This window comes from Suillus fuscotomentosus (assembly GCF_016647785.1).
Source record: "Suillus fuscotomentosus strain FC203 chromosome Unknown F5891scaffold_35, whole genome shotgun sequence".
Taxonomy (NCBI): Eukaryota; Fungi; Basidiomycota; class Agaricomycetes; order Boletales; family Suillaceae; genus Suillus; species Suillus fuscotomentosus.
The window spans coordinates 353,758-368,153 of record NW_024539547.1 but is presented as its reverse complement, the minus strand read 5'-3'; the positions used below and the strand labels follow the sequence as shown (position 1 = coordinate 368,153).

General features: G+C 46.5%; 4 protein-coding genes across 4 annotated transcripts; 2 read left to right on the top strand and 2 right to left on the bottom strand.

Moving 5' to 3' along the window:
* Positions 1 to 2,714: 2,714 nt before the first annotated feature.
* On the top strand, positions 2,715 to 4,434 carry F5891DRAFT_1279197 (uncharacterized protein; the record flags this gene model as incomplete). The annotated part of the gene is made up of 3 exons (XM_041370346.1): positions 2,715 to 2,735; positions 2,798 to 3,067; positions 3,127 to 4,434. Exons 2-3 carry the CDS (start codon positions 3,029 to 3,031, stop codon positions 4,432 to 4,434), a joined length of 1,347 nt encoding a protein of 448 aa, XP_041224616.1. The 5' UTR covers positions 2,715 to 2,735; positions 2,798 to 3,028.
* Positions 4,435 to 5,076: 642 nt separating this feature from the next.
* Positions 5,077 to 5,717, bottom strand: F5891DRAFT_435225 (uncharacterized protein; the record flags this gene model as incomplete). The annotated part of the gene is made up of 3 exons (XM_041371820.1): positions 5,077 to 5,281; positions 5,357 to 5,585; positions 5,643 to 5,717. The coding sequence occupies 3 exons, from the start codon at positions 5,712 to 5,714 to the stop codon at positions 5,250 to 5,252; spliced, it is 333 nt and encodes a 110-aa protein (XP_041224615.1). The 3' UTR covers positions 5,077 to 5,249.
* A 1,830-nt stretch (positions 5,718 to 7,547) lies between these two features.
* Positions 7,548 to 9,129, bottom strand: F5891DRAFT_1190220 (uncharacterized protein; the record flags this gene model as incomplete). Its single annotated transcript, XM_041367259.1, has 8 exons — positions 7,548 to 7,668; positions 7,753 to 7,871; positions 7,925 to 8,119; positions 8,165 to 8,303; positions 8,355 to 8,545; positions 8,595 to 8,703; positions 8,786 to 8,923; positions 8,984 to 9,129. 8 exons carry the CDS (start codon positions 9,127 to 9,129, stop codon positions 7,548 to 7,550), a joined length of 1,158 nt encoding a protein of 385 aa, XP_041224614.1.
* A 1,149-nt stretch (positions 9,130 to 10,278) lies between these two features.
* F5891DRAFT_981433 (uncharacterized protein) lies at positions 10,279 to 10,716 on the top strand (the record flags this gene model as incomplete). Its single annotated transcript, XM_041377100.1, has 2 exons — positions 10,279 to 10,335; positions 10,393 to 10,716. The coding sequence occupies 2 exons, from the start codon at positions 10,279 to 10,281 to the stop codon at positions 10,714 to 10,716; spliced, it is 381 nt and encodes a 126-aa protein (XP_041224613.1).
* Positions 10,717 to 14,396: the final 3,680 nt, after the last annotated feature.

The window sequence follows — 14,396 nt, the reverse complement described above, 5'->3', positions numbered from 1 at the left end:
GGTATTTTTATTTTCTGCTTTTTTATTATTATTAATGAATTTAAAGATCCGTGTGCGTGTTGAGCATACATTTGCAGTCTTGAAAGGGCGGTTCCAGTCTCTCAGAGAGCTCCGCATCAATATTCAGACAGAGAAGGACTTGCAGGTTGCTGTGCATTGGATTAAGTGTTGTCTTATCCTGCACAACATGATCATCTGCTTTGAAACTCGTCGTCGCAAGCAGGATAAAGACTATGATCAGTCTCTGGAGTGGGCTCGTACCGAGGGTGAAGCTTTTGTCCCTCAAGAGATTGAGGATCCAGAGGGTAATGAAACAGTGGGTGACAGGTCATATGAAGGAACCCCTGGCCAGGCTACTCATGCAAGGCTCATGGATCAGCTCTTTGATAGCCCTAGATCAAAAGCACAGCGTAGGGAAGGATAAGCATCATGTTCACATTCACCAATGATACATGTACTACTAGTAGTACATCTTGTACAACACATGTAACATCAATCTTACAAGTACCAGCAGAAAAAAAAAGCACCATGTTCACATTCACCAATAGTACATGTACTACTAGTATTACAGCTTGTACAACATCAATCTAACAAGTAACAACAGACTACAAAAGAAATTCATAAGTCAGATAGCAACAGCAGCAAAAAAACGCGACAGCAGAAAGCAGCAATGATGATACAAAAATAAGCCGCTAGCGGACAGTATGATAGGAAGGGGAACAACAGCAGCAAACATGTCAGCTATCAGACGCAGAAGTGGTACTACCGCTCTGTGTCATCTGGTGAAATTGAATCTTCAGGCGCCACATCTCTGCCTCCTTGTCAAGCGCAAGGGCCTGGGCCTCGTGCACTCGGACATCTGTCTCGTGAAGGCGGATTTCCGCGTCCTTGGTCTCCTGCTCTCGTTGATGGCTGGCGGCAGCTTGCATGGCCTCATGTGCGCGCGCCTCGCGAAGATACTCGTACTTCTTTGTCTTGCGATGGTAGTCCTTCTTCACATCAAGCTTCGCGAGGAAGCGCTCGTGCTTGAGGTTATGGCGTGATGTGACGTCCGATTGAATACTCCCAATCTCACCATTGACCCTCTCAACCTGCTCCTGAATGTCGGACTTTGCTTTCTTCTTCTTCAACCCTGTGGTCTTTGGTTGCGCTGATATTGAGGTCTGGAGGGTCGGAGACGCAGGAAAATCTGACGATGAAGTGTTGTGAGTCGTCGACGAAGGTGTCGACGAGCTACGAGTCATCCCTGGCGACGACGATGCAATAGATGACGGTCTGCATCATGCGTCATAGCCAGAGGGCCCCTGAGCGCCGAATGCTGCACGGCTGTCGTAGAAAGGAGTGGGTGACTTCTGCGTGATTGAAAAAGGGATGGGGTGGTTAGGAGGAGGAGACGGCGATGATGGGAGTTGTCGTTTTTTCCCGGCAACCTTTGGAGGGCTGTTAAGGTCATAAGTAGGGTGCGGGGCATCAGTGTCCATATCGTCGTCATCCAAGTGGTCTAGTGCATTGCCCAGAGGGGCACGGAAAGCAGCGGAATATAAGTCGTCGTCGTCGTCAAGATCAGGAACATTGCCCATAGTGGTATCGAAGTCGGCATTTGGAGGTGCAGGAGGAGCAGGAGGAGCAGGAGGAATAGGAAGAGCAGGGAAATGAGGAAAAGCAGGAGTGGGAGCAGTGGGAGGAGCAGAAGGAAAGGGAGCAGGTGAAGGAATGGGAGCAGCGGGAGCAGGCGAAGGAACAAGAGCAGCGGGAGCAGCAGGTGCTAGCAGACGAGGATCAATTTGTGAATCAGTAAATGGGCGGCTATGAGGAGGCAGAACATGAGAGGGGGGCTGAGCCCTGGTAGCACCCCTGGTATGTGCGGAGGGGCCAGCCCTGCTACGCGGACGTACTAGCGCATACATGTCACCAGCATGGTCAACGCCAGGCTTGGACGATGTAGTTTTTGCTGCAAAGGAGGGATTTGAGTGCCAGATGGCGTCGAGTTCCTTGTACCATGGAAATTCGCGACAGACTTCTTCTACAAATTTGAATCGGTCAAACCGCTAAACAAATAAATAAGAATGCTCACCTTGTAGATTTTTAGCGGAGGCGTCATCAAGAGGGACTACACCAGCACCGGTTGCGCTGAATTTAGCCTTAAGGGGCTTATATTTGTTTTTGAGACTAAGGATCTTATCAGCGCATAGTACAAAAAATATAAACATGACATACCTTGTGATACGGTTGTTGACAGAGTCACGAAATTTCTTCTGACTGTTTGCATATTCCAGCCCATATTTTGCATGATGTTCGAAGATGACCTGAGCAATAACAGAGTAGATCTGAGACTTGTCCTTTCCCGAGGGACGAGCAGAAGAACTTGAATCCAGAGAGGGAGGTGGTTTCTTGCCATCAGAGTAGAATAAGATACGACAGTCGGGAGGGTGTTCGGTGAGCCAGGTGACCAAGACGTCAGTGAGAGTGTCATCACTCTGCCACTGAATCGTCAGCTTGGGTTTTGGATCGGGGGGAGGTGGTTGTATTTGAGATGTCGACGGCTCAGGATCCATCGCTCTAGAGCACACTGGAGGGTTGCCTCCAAGTCGTGCAGAACGACGGAGGCGTTGTTGGCGAACAGCAGGCATATTTCGAACTCAGCCATGGTGCCGAGCCTGACTTCCAAATTTGCCGCATGCGGCTGTGCTTGTTTTCAAGCTTTAGCGAGTTTTCTGAAGTGTTCAAAACCTATCGTGAGTAATACTAATGAAAATGCCAACTTTATCATTGACATTTTGAAACAAATCTTGCATAGTGAAAAACTCCCAAACCGCCGGTGTGTAACCAATTTGACCGCCATCCGCTCGGCGACTCCCGGACACACTTTGTCATATTCCACCAGCGTATTCCTTCTCAGTGCTCGATATCCTTATTCAAAACGATACGAGACACATCATTCATTTACCGATCGGGTTAACCTCAGGCTTAACTAACTTCTTGGGTGTATGAGAGTTATGCCATTCGGACGGAACTGGAATGGGTCCATATGTGTGCCATCGACTCTGGTCGGAAGGTAGATTCTACGGTTCGTGCCACATTCGCATCAATATTGCCATGATGACGGTCTTTGGGGATTACAAATAGGAATTTCTGCAGGACAAGAGTACATCGTGTGACCTAGAAGAAACAATAACTGTTATGGACCATCGGTCACAACTTTTTTTATCCTTATTGTCACAACGTAACTTGAATGTGCATCTCTTGCTACGGATACAATTGATGCTGAAAGTATTAAAGGCAGGGCCATTTCTAACGAGCTACGTATCTAACCCTTCCATCATGGCGTCCAAGCTTCCTATCGAGATTATCTTGACCATCTGCAAAGACGCAGCCCAGCCGACGTTTTCTCAAAGGGAGAAATATGATATTAAAAATCCTTACTCTACCGCCCTCTTCCTATGTCTCGTCTCTCGACTTGTCAGACGCATCATCTTCCCCGATTTCCTGCACACGATCTTGCTCCGCCGACGTCACAGCTTAAAGAAGTTCGCAAATGCTCTGCTTATGCAGAAAGCGTACGCTGAGAAAAAGAACGATCTTTTCTTCGACTATACATCCGCTGTACAGAGGATGTGGATTAGTGACGCATTTGACTATTTCGTCTATGCAAAGGCCCGGTCGGAGGACCAAGACTCTCCCTTTTTTTGGCAGACCAGATATTCGGTCCCAAACGAAGATGAGGAGCGCGCGCGCAACATAAGCATGTTGCTTCCAGTGATCCTTGCTGCGCCAGAACTTGCGGTTGACCGTTGCCATTTAGGGTATATCAGGGACAGCGTGCAAAATGCATGGTCTTCTCGCACAGATCTTAATGTCGGCGGACACTCTTCTTTTCCTGGGAAAACCAAAAATCTAATAATAATACGTCAAGCCGAGAACACGGGTGTGTATGACGCCAGTGTCAGAATATCGGTTTTCCTTGCATCAATCCCGCATCTCACTTACCTAATCGATTTGGCCGAGGAATCAAACACTTTTCGCCGCGTCAGCTGTGGTACAGGATCGCCAGAAAGATTGGTGTATTCTTGGATGAGGAACAGTACGTGGAATTCTATGGAGAGCCTTGAAACCTTTTCAGTGGTCTACCCGCATCTGCCTCCCATCCACGATTTCAAGTCAATTACATATGCCGCATATGCCACGGGAATAGACTTACATGTGGAGCGATTCACGGTGTCTGCTGCCCTTTACAAGCAGGATCCTAACGCCTTCCCGTGGGGGCCACCGTGGTTTCCTGTGACGGATCCTGGAAATAAGAGGATACAATCGGATGGTGTTTCCTTCGAGGTTACGCGTGATAAGACCTACTTGTCACAGTATTTTTGCTCTTGGGAGAAAGCTTGGGCCTGTGGGTTACCGACGGATGAGGGGTACTGGATGTCAGGCAGATGATGATAAAGGCTTTGATATGACTATCTTGGAAATTATCGTGCTGACAACAAATAGACGAGAGCCTGACAATGGCTGGGAGAAGTCTTATGCGCACTGTGCCTACAAAGGCAGAGTCGCAGAATGGTGTAGTTACTAAGATAGGCTGCTGTTAGTAACTGACGTTCCAACCTGGGGATGCGTAACCAATTTGACCGTCAAGAATAAGTGAAGAATCTTCAACTGGTGACTGAGGGATTTCTGGGCCATGTTTGTCCTACCTTTATAGCGATGAAGGCCATCAATGGCGGATCTGGTCATGTCTTCCAGTGCTCTTACCTGCAAATGATATATTTGACAGTGCGCGAGATTATATGAAATGGTCAGGAGTGTGTAGTCCATACCAAGGATATTAGAGCCTCATCGGAAAGATAACTGCGCGTTAACCGCAAGTCGTTTCGCAAGTTCCTGCAAAAATCCCCGAAAAAAAATAGGAAGGGAGCGTACAAATTTGTGTTGGTACCACTGAAGTTGCGCTGGTGGTGGCCAATAACGGCAAATGGTGATGGGTATACATACTTTATGCTCCGAGAATACACATGGACTAATCCCGGTATTGCCTCGTGCCACTCTCCTTCCGGTTCCAGATGAGTAGGGAATAGTATTGCCAGTTCTACCAAAGAACAATTTTGAAGGAGCACGCTTTATAAATGCACATCACGGTTTGTCGTCCCATTTCTGCCATATTTGACAGTATCATCGAAACAGGTACTCCTCTATCTTCATCGCTCTTGATCAAGTGACCGTGTGTTGTATTGACATCAGGGAAACGTAATTCACTACAGAATGCTACAGAGCGCTCTGTAGCATTCTGTAGCACAATCCAACCAGCGGATGAGAATGACATAAGAATCGGAACGTAGATTCTAGTGACGCCTACGCTTGCCCTGCGTCCTCTGACCAGACCTAGACACGCGTTCTTGTCTAGGATTCATAATACGGCGAAGCAGGTACCTTAAGAGACCACCAGCATATGCATTATCTCTTGGAAAGAACTTTCCAGTCGCTTTGGTGTACTCGCTCAGCTTCGCCTCCGAATAAAATATGGTCACTGGCTTCCCAGTCACTTTTGTATCGATCAAGTCAACTATATTGACATGAGTGGCTTTGACCACCTAAAATGTGACCATACTTGTCAGTATAACGCAGGTGGGAACAAGTTGGGTTCCTACCTCGCGGCATGATTCGAGAGTGTCAGGAATCGGTGAAATGCGGACGATCTGACACAAATTGCGCCATGACATCAGTGAACTGAGGAAAAATTGAGAAGGATATATATTGCCTTATATAGAGAATAATCAACGAGCATCAGTATAATTCTGCTATGGATTATCACATGGTCATGCATGAGTTTACAGAGGAAAGACGAATTTCTGATCGACGTACGCAGGTTTTAAAACCACCAAAAACTCATAGAGTTGTGCAACTCGGATTCAGATACCAGACGCGACAAAAGCTGATGGTCAGTCTCAACGATTCATCGCCGCCACATCGAGACCAATGTCCTCAATTCGGAAAGTAAGTCGAAAAATAAGAGTCTTGCACGCACGATAATTTGAGCACTGATCACTGAAGAACCGATTTGATTCATTCAAATTGAATGCAAGTGGACCAATGTCCTCAATTCGGAAGGTAAGTCGAAAAATAAGAGTCTTGCACGCACGATAATCTGAGCACTGATCACTGAAGAACCGATTTGATTCATTCAAATTGAATGCAAGTGGTAGGTGGGTCGAAAGTCAATGATTGGCCTCAACGATTCATAGTCGCAAAGTCAGGTCTAAGGTCCACAATTTGGAAGATTAAGTTCAAAAGTCAGTATCTTGTAAATACCGATAATGTGTGTGCTGAGCGCACAGTAACCGGTTTATATGTTTATTCGTGTCTTTCGGCCGTCTCTTTTGAAAGTATATTTTTGCTCTGTAGGACCCAACTTTCCGCTTGATAAACATGTTGTCCCTCGTGCCAACGTGAGTAAAATCGAGTGTCTTTATCCCCTACTTCAGTGATTTCTGATGCGGCCATTACCAAAGTAAATATTCTAACCATCTCATATGCCATGGACGGGACTGCGATGCTGCTGTGTTTTCCATTTGCTCTAAATTCTCAGACCTGTGCTTAATTGTTCTCACTTCGCATTGGACATGATATCGTGTGTCATTGCACCTTGCCTATATGCAAGTCTCGTGTAATCAACTCACGACTTCTACACCATAGTTCTACACCTATACTTAATTGGCCTCACTTCGCACTGTCATTAAAATCATGTGACGTTAGGAGCCCTGCTTAAGTAATTGTTTGCGTGCGGATTTGGAATCCTCAGTTATTGCATTGTCCATGTAAACAATAATGCTATCAATTGGTAATACCAGGAATTCTTTGATAAGTCCCAAACGTAAGACACAAGTCCACGTAAGACACAAGTCCAGACAGGCTGCTAGTTTACCTCATATGTCATGGGCCTGGCTGACATTTCCATATACTTAGCAATTGCTATCACCTCAGAGGTATATCTTTCTATTCTGCAAGCGGAACTATGAGGAAGAAATATATTTGTCACCGCTCTCGTGCTGTATTTTATTACCTCGTGCGTCTCTACTTTTTTTCTGTGATCGAGATGAGGATAAGTACAGACAGATATCACTGTTCTCGTACTATATTTTTGTCACCTCGCAAGTGCATGCTTTCTGCTTGTTGAGCAGAATCACGAGTAGAAAATATTGTCATCCCGCATGTATCTACTTTACCCATTGAGCTAAATAACGAGTAGGAAATATATATACCACCACTATCAATCTGCATTTTATGACCTCGCGTACCTACACTTCCTGTCTGCAAACTGAATAATGTGTGGAATGTGCTGATATCACCACTTGCACGCTGGATTTCCCTGATCCAGCTTATAGAAATAATCTATATTGTAGCAGTACAGTAGTAGTATTGTTGTGATGCTCGATTACAATAGCAATCACTAAAATCTCAAGGACTCATTGGTTCATATCAAACATGTACATTTAAATCGTGACATTAGGATGGCAGTGTAGTAGTAATGTATGACAACGTAGTAGAGAAATAAACTAATCTGAATTGAACATAGCATCGTCCAGTTGCGCTCTCTGTCTTGCGAGAGCGTTTACAGACATCTGGACCTTCGCCCCGTCAGTAAGTTCCGCACGGCGGCTTGTTCCGAAGACTTTCCTGAGGAAAGAATATTAGTTAAGGATTATTGAGTGCAAATGGACACACCTTGTCCACCACACCAAGAGTTGGTCAACTTTTCACTGCGCTGCACGACCAGGGGGCCATTCGAAGAAGTCGACGATATTTTGCCAGAATGGTATATAGTCGAAGTCGCCATCGACTGAATGCCATGACGTTACAGACGACAGCGCAAATCGCAGCTTGTTACATACTGTTAGTGCTCAACAAGAAAAATAGAAAAATTACCACTTACTTGACATGAGACATACGCAATAGAACAACCTGTAACTTTGCGCATGTTGATAATTTGTGTTACATGTGTCTTGACTTTCTTGCCTGAATTGAAATTCTTCATGGCACATCGGTTGTTTGCGATTACATCAGCGCCGTCACCTTCACCTGCAACCTCCTTTGCGGAGGAGGGGGACGTGAATATGGCTTTGAAAGCCTGCTAAGAAGTGAGATCCTGCCGGACTACTCAGGTATCACTAACCTGAAGTAAAAGTGTACCTTTGAAAAGGCCCTCTTCCAGATTGTTCTGATCGGCTGAGTACTTTTCATACAAGAACGCCGGCCAGGACATTTCCGTCACGACATAACCGTCTGCACGATCCCTAATTCCTGCTCTGACACTGACGGGTCCTTTAAGTTAGCATCGCGAAGATCATAGGTGGGATACTTACATTGGATTATTCCAATCTAACTCAGTCGGACAGAGGAGTCTGCCGGACGCATCGTTAATAAAACCACGGTGATGTTTATCCTCGGGGTCAACTGGCGGATTAGGATTGAATTCACGATTAACCCAATCAGCGACGAGGCTCTTGAGCTTCGAGGTGTCATCCCCCCGAGCAGCATCTGCCCCTTGCCTAAGCTAAATAACGGTTGAGTAGAAGGTAAACAGTCCCCTTGGAAAAGTGCACCTTTTTTAGCATAAGCGTATAATCCTCATACTCCATGTCTGAGGCTTTCGGGTGAAACCACGGAAGGGCATGATTAAGGGTGATGTAACCAATTTGCAAACGCTCCTGACTGTCATGACGAACCATATCAGCGAACCGTTGAGTCTTTGAGATGAGCTACCATTCACAAGGTAACATATAAGAAAACTTACTCGAGAGTCACATTGTCATCCTCGTCCTCGTCCAAATCGCACCTCCTGTCATTCTCGGATATCATGTCTTCGACCATATCAAACAACGTAACTATACGTCTGATAGCTCTTCCCTTCGACATGTAGTAGTTTGTCTCCCTGACAATCATCATATTTGAGTGAAGAACCCAAAGTAGACACATATAATTGCGCTCATACCTTAGTTTGACCGCATGCCCCGACTCCAGCACCTGCAACTTTTCCTCGAGGGCAGCAATTTTTCGTTTTTGTCGAGCACTCTCGGACGTCGTCACTGCCAGTGATGATTCTGGAGGCTGCGAGACATCCCCCACCGCCTGAGACATGGATCATAAATAGGAACCTGTGAAGATGAGGGCAGGAGATGAAGGTCTATCGTCGTCCTGCTCCGGTTTTATATAGGCATCAGCAAAGGCAGATGGGCCTATGATACGTACACCTATAAGGGGAGGCGGTCAAAGCGACGTTAGTACTAGTCGACGCTGAAAACGACACGAACTAAAGAGGGTGTGCCATTATGTGGGAGAGCGAAATCTGGCCGACCGCCAGTTTGGGAATAGTGCAAATTTCATGACATGAGCGTAGGTGCTGAAATGCATTGACTATGAAGGAATTTATTCGGGCCTGTCCACGGCGGTGCCAATAACACGCTACGTGCGATCAAAATGAAGGTGAAAATCACATAGTTAAAGTTGGGTGCAGCCGGCACAACTCACGAGCAAATCTCGAGTCTCCGTAGAGTTAAACAAAAACAACCAGAGTTGATGCAGGTGAGAATTTACTGGTGCCATGCTGTACATTCAAACAAGTGGAAACAAGAATGAGGAGACCTTCGACTGAAGACGAGGTCTGCCCTATGCGATGTAGAATGTGAGCCGGACGGGGCAACTTCAAAGTATGATAATGTAGAATGTCGAGCATAAGCTCTATTCTAGTAAGGCCAGACGGCCTCATTGAAGAAAAACCGTAACGAGGAGAGCCTCGGCCAACCGTGACCAGAAGGTTTGCCCCGTACGCTGTGGAGTCTGGAACAGAGGCCAGAAAGACTTTAGCTGCGTATTAGAATCAAATATAGAGGAATCTCACACAGCCAGATATTACAGGCTATGAGCCGAGTCACAATGTATAAAAGTCGTGGTCGCCGTCTTCGACGTCGAGTAACTGTTTGGTGTTGTCGTTAGGGCGCAGATTAAACGAATTTCTTACGTAAGTGTTATGGAAGCTCTGCTATCATAACTACAACTGGAGCCGACTCTCTGATTAGGACTTACCGAAATTTTGAGTGACAATTCAGAACTAGTGCGTGCCAAGTCCGAGCTCGATCCCCCAGTGCATAGCATCACTATATGGTATGATGTACTTACGCTGAGCTGAATCTACTACAAGAGCCAGTGTTCGCCAGTGATCTGGGAACCAGGTTCAATGTTCAACTGTGACCCTTTCGCAATCCACTCACCATCAGACTCGGAGATACCATGAAACCTAGTACTATCGCAATGAAAGATGAACAGCTGAAGGAATCCAAAATGATTGTGAGTTATTGCAGTCATGGTTATGTGTTATTTTATTGTACTGATCTGAGCGGCCAGAAAGCCCAAGCTGCTGAGGTCACGCTTATGCGAGCTCAAGCTTTTCATACTGCTACTCGTCAGAGTTACAAGAGGAAGCTCGATCAAATTGAGTCTGACGACAACTCTGACAAGGAGAACATAGTACTATCTCCGACTCGTTCTGCTCCAGCAGTGAAGCGCATTCGCAGGGAGAAGACTGGTACTGAGTGGCAGACAGTTCTTGATGTGGTTAAGTTTGGCGAGGAGCAGCGACGCAAGCAGAAGGAAATAAAGGCCTGTGCGGCCGTTTTTGAGACGTGTTCTGAATGCTACCTGCAGGTCACTCACATATCGAAACAGTAGTAGAGGCCAAGGCTTGGCTTCATTTATGTGCACCAGAGTCTGACAATCAGTTTATCATTAGTATGATATACTCATGTAGTATGCAAATAATTAATTTTAGCTCGCAACTTGTTAAATCTGTTGTCTCGTCAAATTGCTGATGCCGCCAACCTCAGAACGAATAAAAGTTTAGAAAGAAAGGTCATCAAACATGTCCCCGTCCCATCCTTCTTCGTCCTCCCCATCTCCATCATCATCCCCCTCTTCCGGCTCCTCGTCACTTGACGCATAATCGCCCTCATCCTCCTCCTCCTCCTCCTCCTCCTCCTCCTCCTCCTCCTCCTCCTCCTCCTCCTCCTCCTCCTCCTCCTCCTCCTCCTCTCATCATCATCAAAATCTTCGATACGCTCACCATTGCTGACCTCTTCAGCGTCAGTATTTACAACATTCGTGGCATCGGCTGGTGCCCCCAAACCAAGACAATCTCTTGTTATCCTCCGGAGCATTGTTGGATGTCCAACACCGAGGTGAGTATATCGCATAAACATATCGCAATCAACAAATCTGACCCAAATGTCGAGGGTTAACTGGACGTAATACAAAGTAATATCTGCACTCACATCCCCATGTAATATTCCTCCCAATCATCTAACTCGCCCCCGGGACGAGCCAAGGATTTACCATAGCGAAGTGAGCTTATACCTCGCTCTGAGGCAAATGCGGGTATCAGGTGAGCTCCTCGAATCACTTGTGAGGGATCGAGGAATCCAAATGCGTCCGGGTCTGATTTGTCCACAAACATGACCTTTGGGAGACGAGCGTACTTCATGCCGGATCGATGGCTCCGCAGCGGCGCCAGCCATCTGACCCAGAGCACCTCGAGGCGCTGCTTCGTAGGTTGACCTCCGTTCGTGAGCCACGTTTCCATATGATAAATACCTAGTACCCGTGCATACCAGTATGGGTGGCTAGGCATCAGCTCCCCCGAAAGTACCATAATGTCAGCATGAGTTCGAGGGTTGATGGTGTCGTACTCGCGCCTAAAGTCATAAGTAATGTAATATACTTGCATGGTGTGGACTGAGTAAATTGTATTATTAGGAATGATAACCGTGTTGTGCTCTTCGTCTGTGAAGGTGTGATCACAATAGCTAATGTCTAGCTTCTGAAGCCTGAAAAGGATGTGATCCTTCAGTTTCGGTATAAAATTCTGAAAACCACTGTGAGAAAGTGTAAGGTGCGTTCACGGTGCGAAGCCACTCCTACCTGAACAGCAGGATCACCATCGTATTCTCGAAGGAATGTAAATAATTGGATTGGACTGCCCTGAGTAATCGCAATATGGTGATGCTGTCCGGATGACGTTGAGGGAGAGGCATCGGCAGGTGAATGAGTACCAGGAGGGGGCATATCTCCTGCTTCTGCTACCCGTCGAAGGACACGGCGCCTGCGCTCGTGCTTGGCCAACTGCGCTGGAGAATCTAATTTGCTGGTCAGCGGATAAAACACTTTAAGAGCTCTGTGCGCAAGTTCTCCCTAGCCAAATCCAATGTTAGACAGATAGTGAAAATGCGACTGGTATGTACCATTTGAGTGGTAAAAGAGTCCGTCGTCCCAAAGAGCCGGATGGTGCTCACATAGTCTCCCATCGCATGAAATTTGTAGGTACCAAGATTAAACTTCTTTGTCCTCGCCCTGCTTGATTCCATAGACGTTGCATTGGGTTCAGATCGCTGAGCGAGCCTCCGTTGGCGAGCCGCTTTCTCCTTTGGTAACTCCATAGTCTCGAAGGTGGCACAGGTGTCACGTCGAAACTTTCGCAGCATCCGAGAGAGCGTCTTGAAGGTCTGTTCGAGAAAATTTACAGTAGAATCAGAATGAATCCTAAGTTTCGCAAGTGCATGCCACTGTGCAAAGCGATACAGCAGTGACTGCACGGCTGAATCATGTTCAGCGGGGAACAACCCTTCAAAGACCGCAATAGAACACTAATAATTGAACACCTCAGCCAGCCCAATTAAAGAAATGAATGAACCAAAAACCTGTAGAATATCTTCAAAGTCGCGCGCTGCAATCCTTTTCATCTCTGAGGTATTGTTAGCAAACTTTTGAATCGTGCCGTTACCAAATGTCGGGACCTGGCGAAATCTATGGTGCGATTGAAAGTCGATGAGTCGTTAGCAGATAACAACACTCTGCATAAACCAAGCGTACCTGCTGTCGAGGGTCGCGACCAGTTGACTCCCTCCAGGGAGCGCATAGAGAAGCCTGATTAGATGCGTAAATAACGCCTTCCAGGTACCCAGTTCGCATTCGTGCATGAAGTCAATGACAAGCATGCGGAATGGGTCTAAACCGAGTGATCCAAGCTTGTTGACAAATTGATTCTGTGAGTAACCGACCTCAGCTGATCCAAAATTTCGAGAGACCGTTTGAGCTTACCATCGTAGGTATCCACGAACCCTCTCCAAGAGTGTGTTCAACCTTTGAACCGTCTACAGTGTTTCCATACTTGTAGATAAACTCACGCGCCTGAATAACCTTTGTCGTAGCGTAGACTCGGAGGTTGATCATCCGACTTTTCATATCCTTGATTAAACCAAGAGAACCGAACCTACTTTTCAAGGTAAGACAGTGAGGACACGCGCACGAGCCCATGTCTTTAATGGCCGCAATTAAAACCCTGAAAACATATTAATGATATGAATGTTAATATCAATATAAAGAATAAATTCACTTCTCAGGATAATCAGCCGAATACGTGAATATTCTGGGAAATACTCTCCGTAACACACCATCAGGACATTTCAGCACAATGCCGTGACAATAGACATGGACAAAGTCTTCGTCGAGTAAAATTGACCAGCAAGCGTGAAAAAGTTCCCTGCGGCAGTGGGTATGGAGCGAGGCCATGCTGGTCTTTGATATGCGAGACAATTTGCTCAGTATATCTTTGACGCTGTCCGGGAGCTGATAAGGTTGGTTGACATGAATACCAAGAATTAGTGGTCAGGATGACTTACTGAAGGTAAGAATCCTACTAGGTGGCATGCTCCCGATTGAGGCGACGATCGTACATACTTCGTCAGATTTCCGAAATATAGGTACAGTGGCCAAGCTTTCGCAGTTCCAAAGTTTGCCAGGTGAGTGGCATCGGAAAAAAGCATGAGACCCGCTATGACGTGTTCTAATGAAGAATTGGGCTCCTTTGGTAGTTTATGAAGATTGTCCTGGGCCTCCAGCCAGGCATCAGAGGAATATAGCTCATCAAAAATTCGCTCCTCGTGGTCATCCAATGGATCCTTCCATAGTCGTTTGAATGGAAAGAGGTGGAATGCGCTTGCCTGGACATCCGCAAATGCTGCGCGGATTACTTCAATGAGGGGACGATAATGAAATCCGGGGATGGTGTATGTTTTGGGTCCTTCCTCCCTCGACTTCGTGGGGATGTCGATAGTGACATCTGTTTCAATCCAATCGTCTGGGAATGTGATTTTCTCCCCGCCCTCGTCCTTATCCAATTCTCGCAAGCTCCTCTTCACCGAAAACCCCTCAAGATGTTTTATATCGAAATCAGCGGCCTGTAAGACATCTTCGACGAGGCGCTGGACCTCGGGTTCCGATTTCTGGTGGCTGCCTGAATTCATCCAGGACATCAGGCGATAAACGGTCGTATTAGGAAAGGGGAAGGGCGGTGGTAA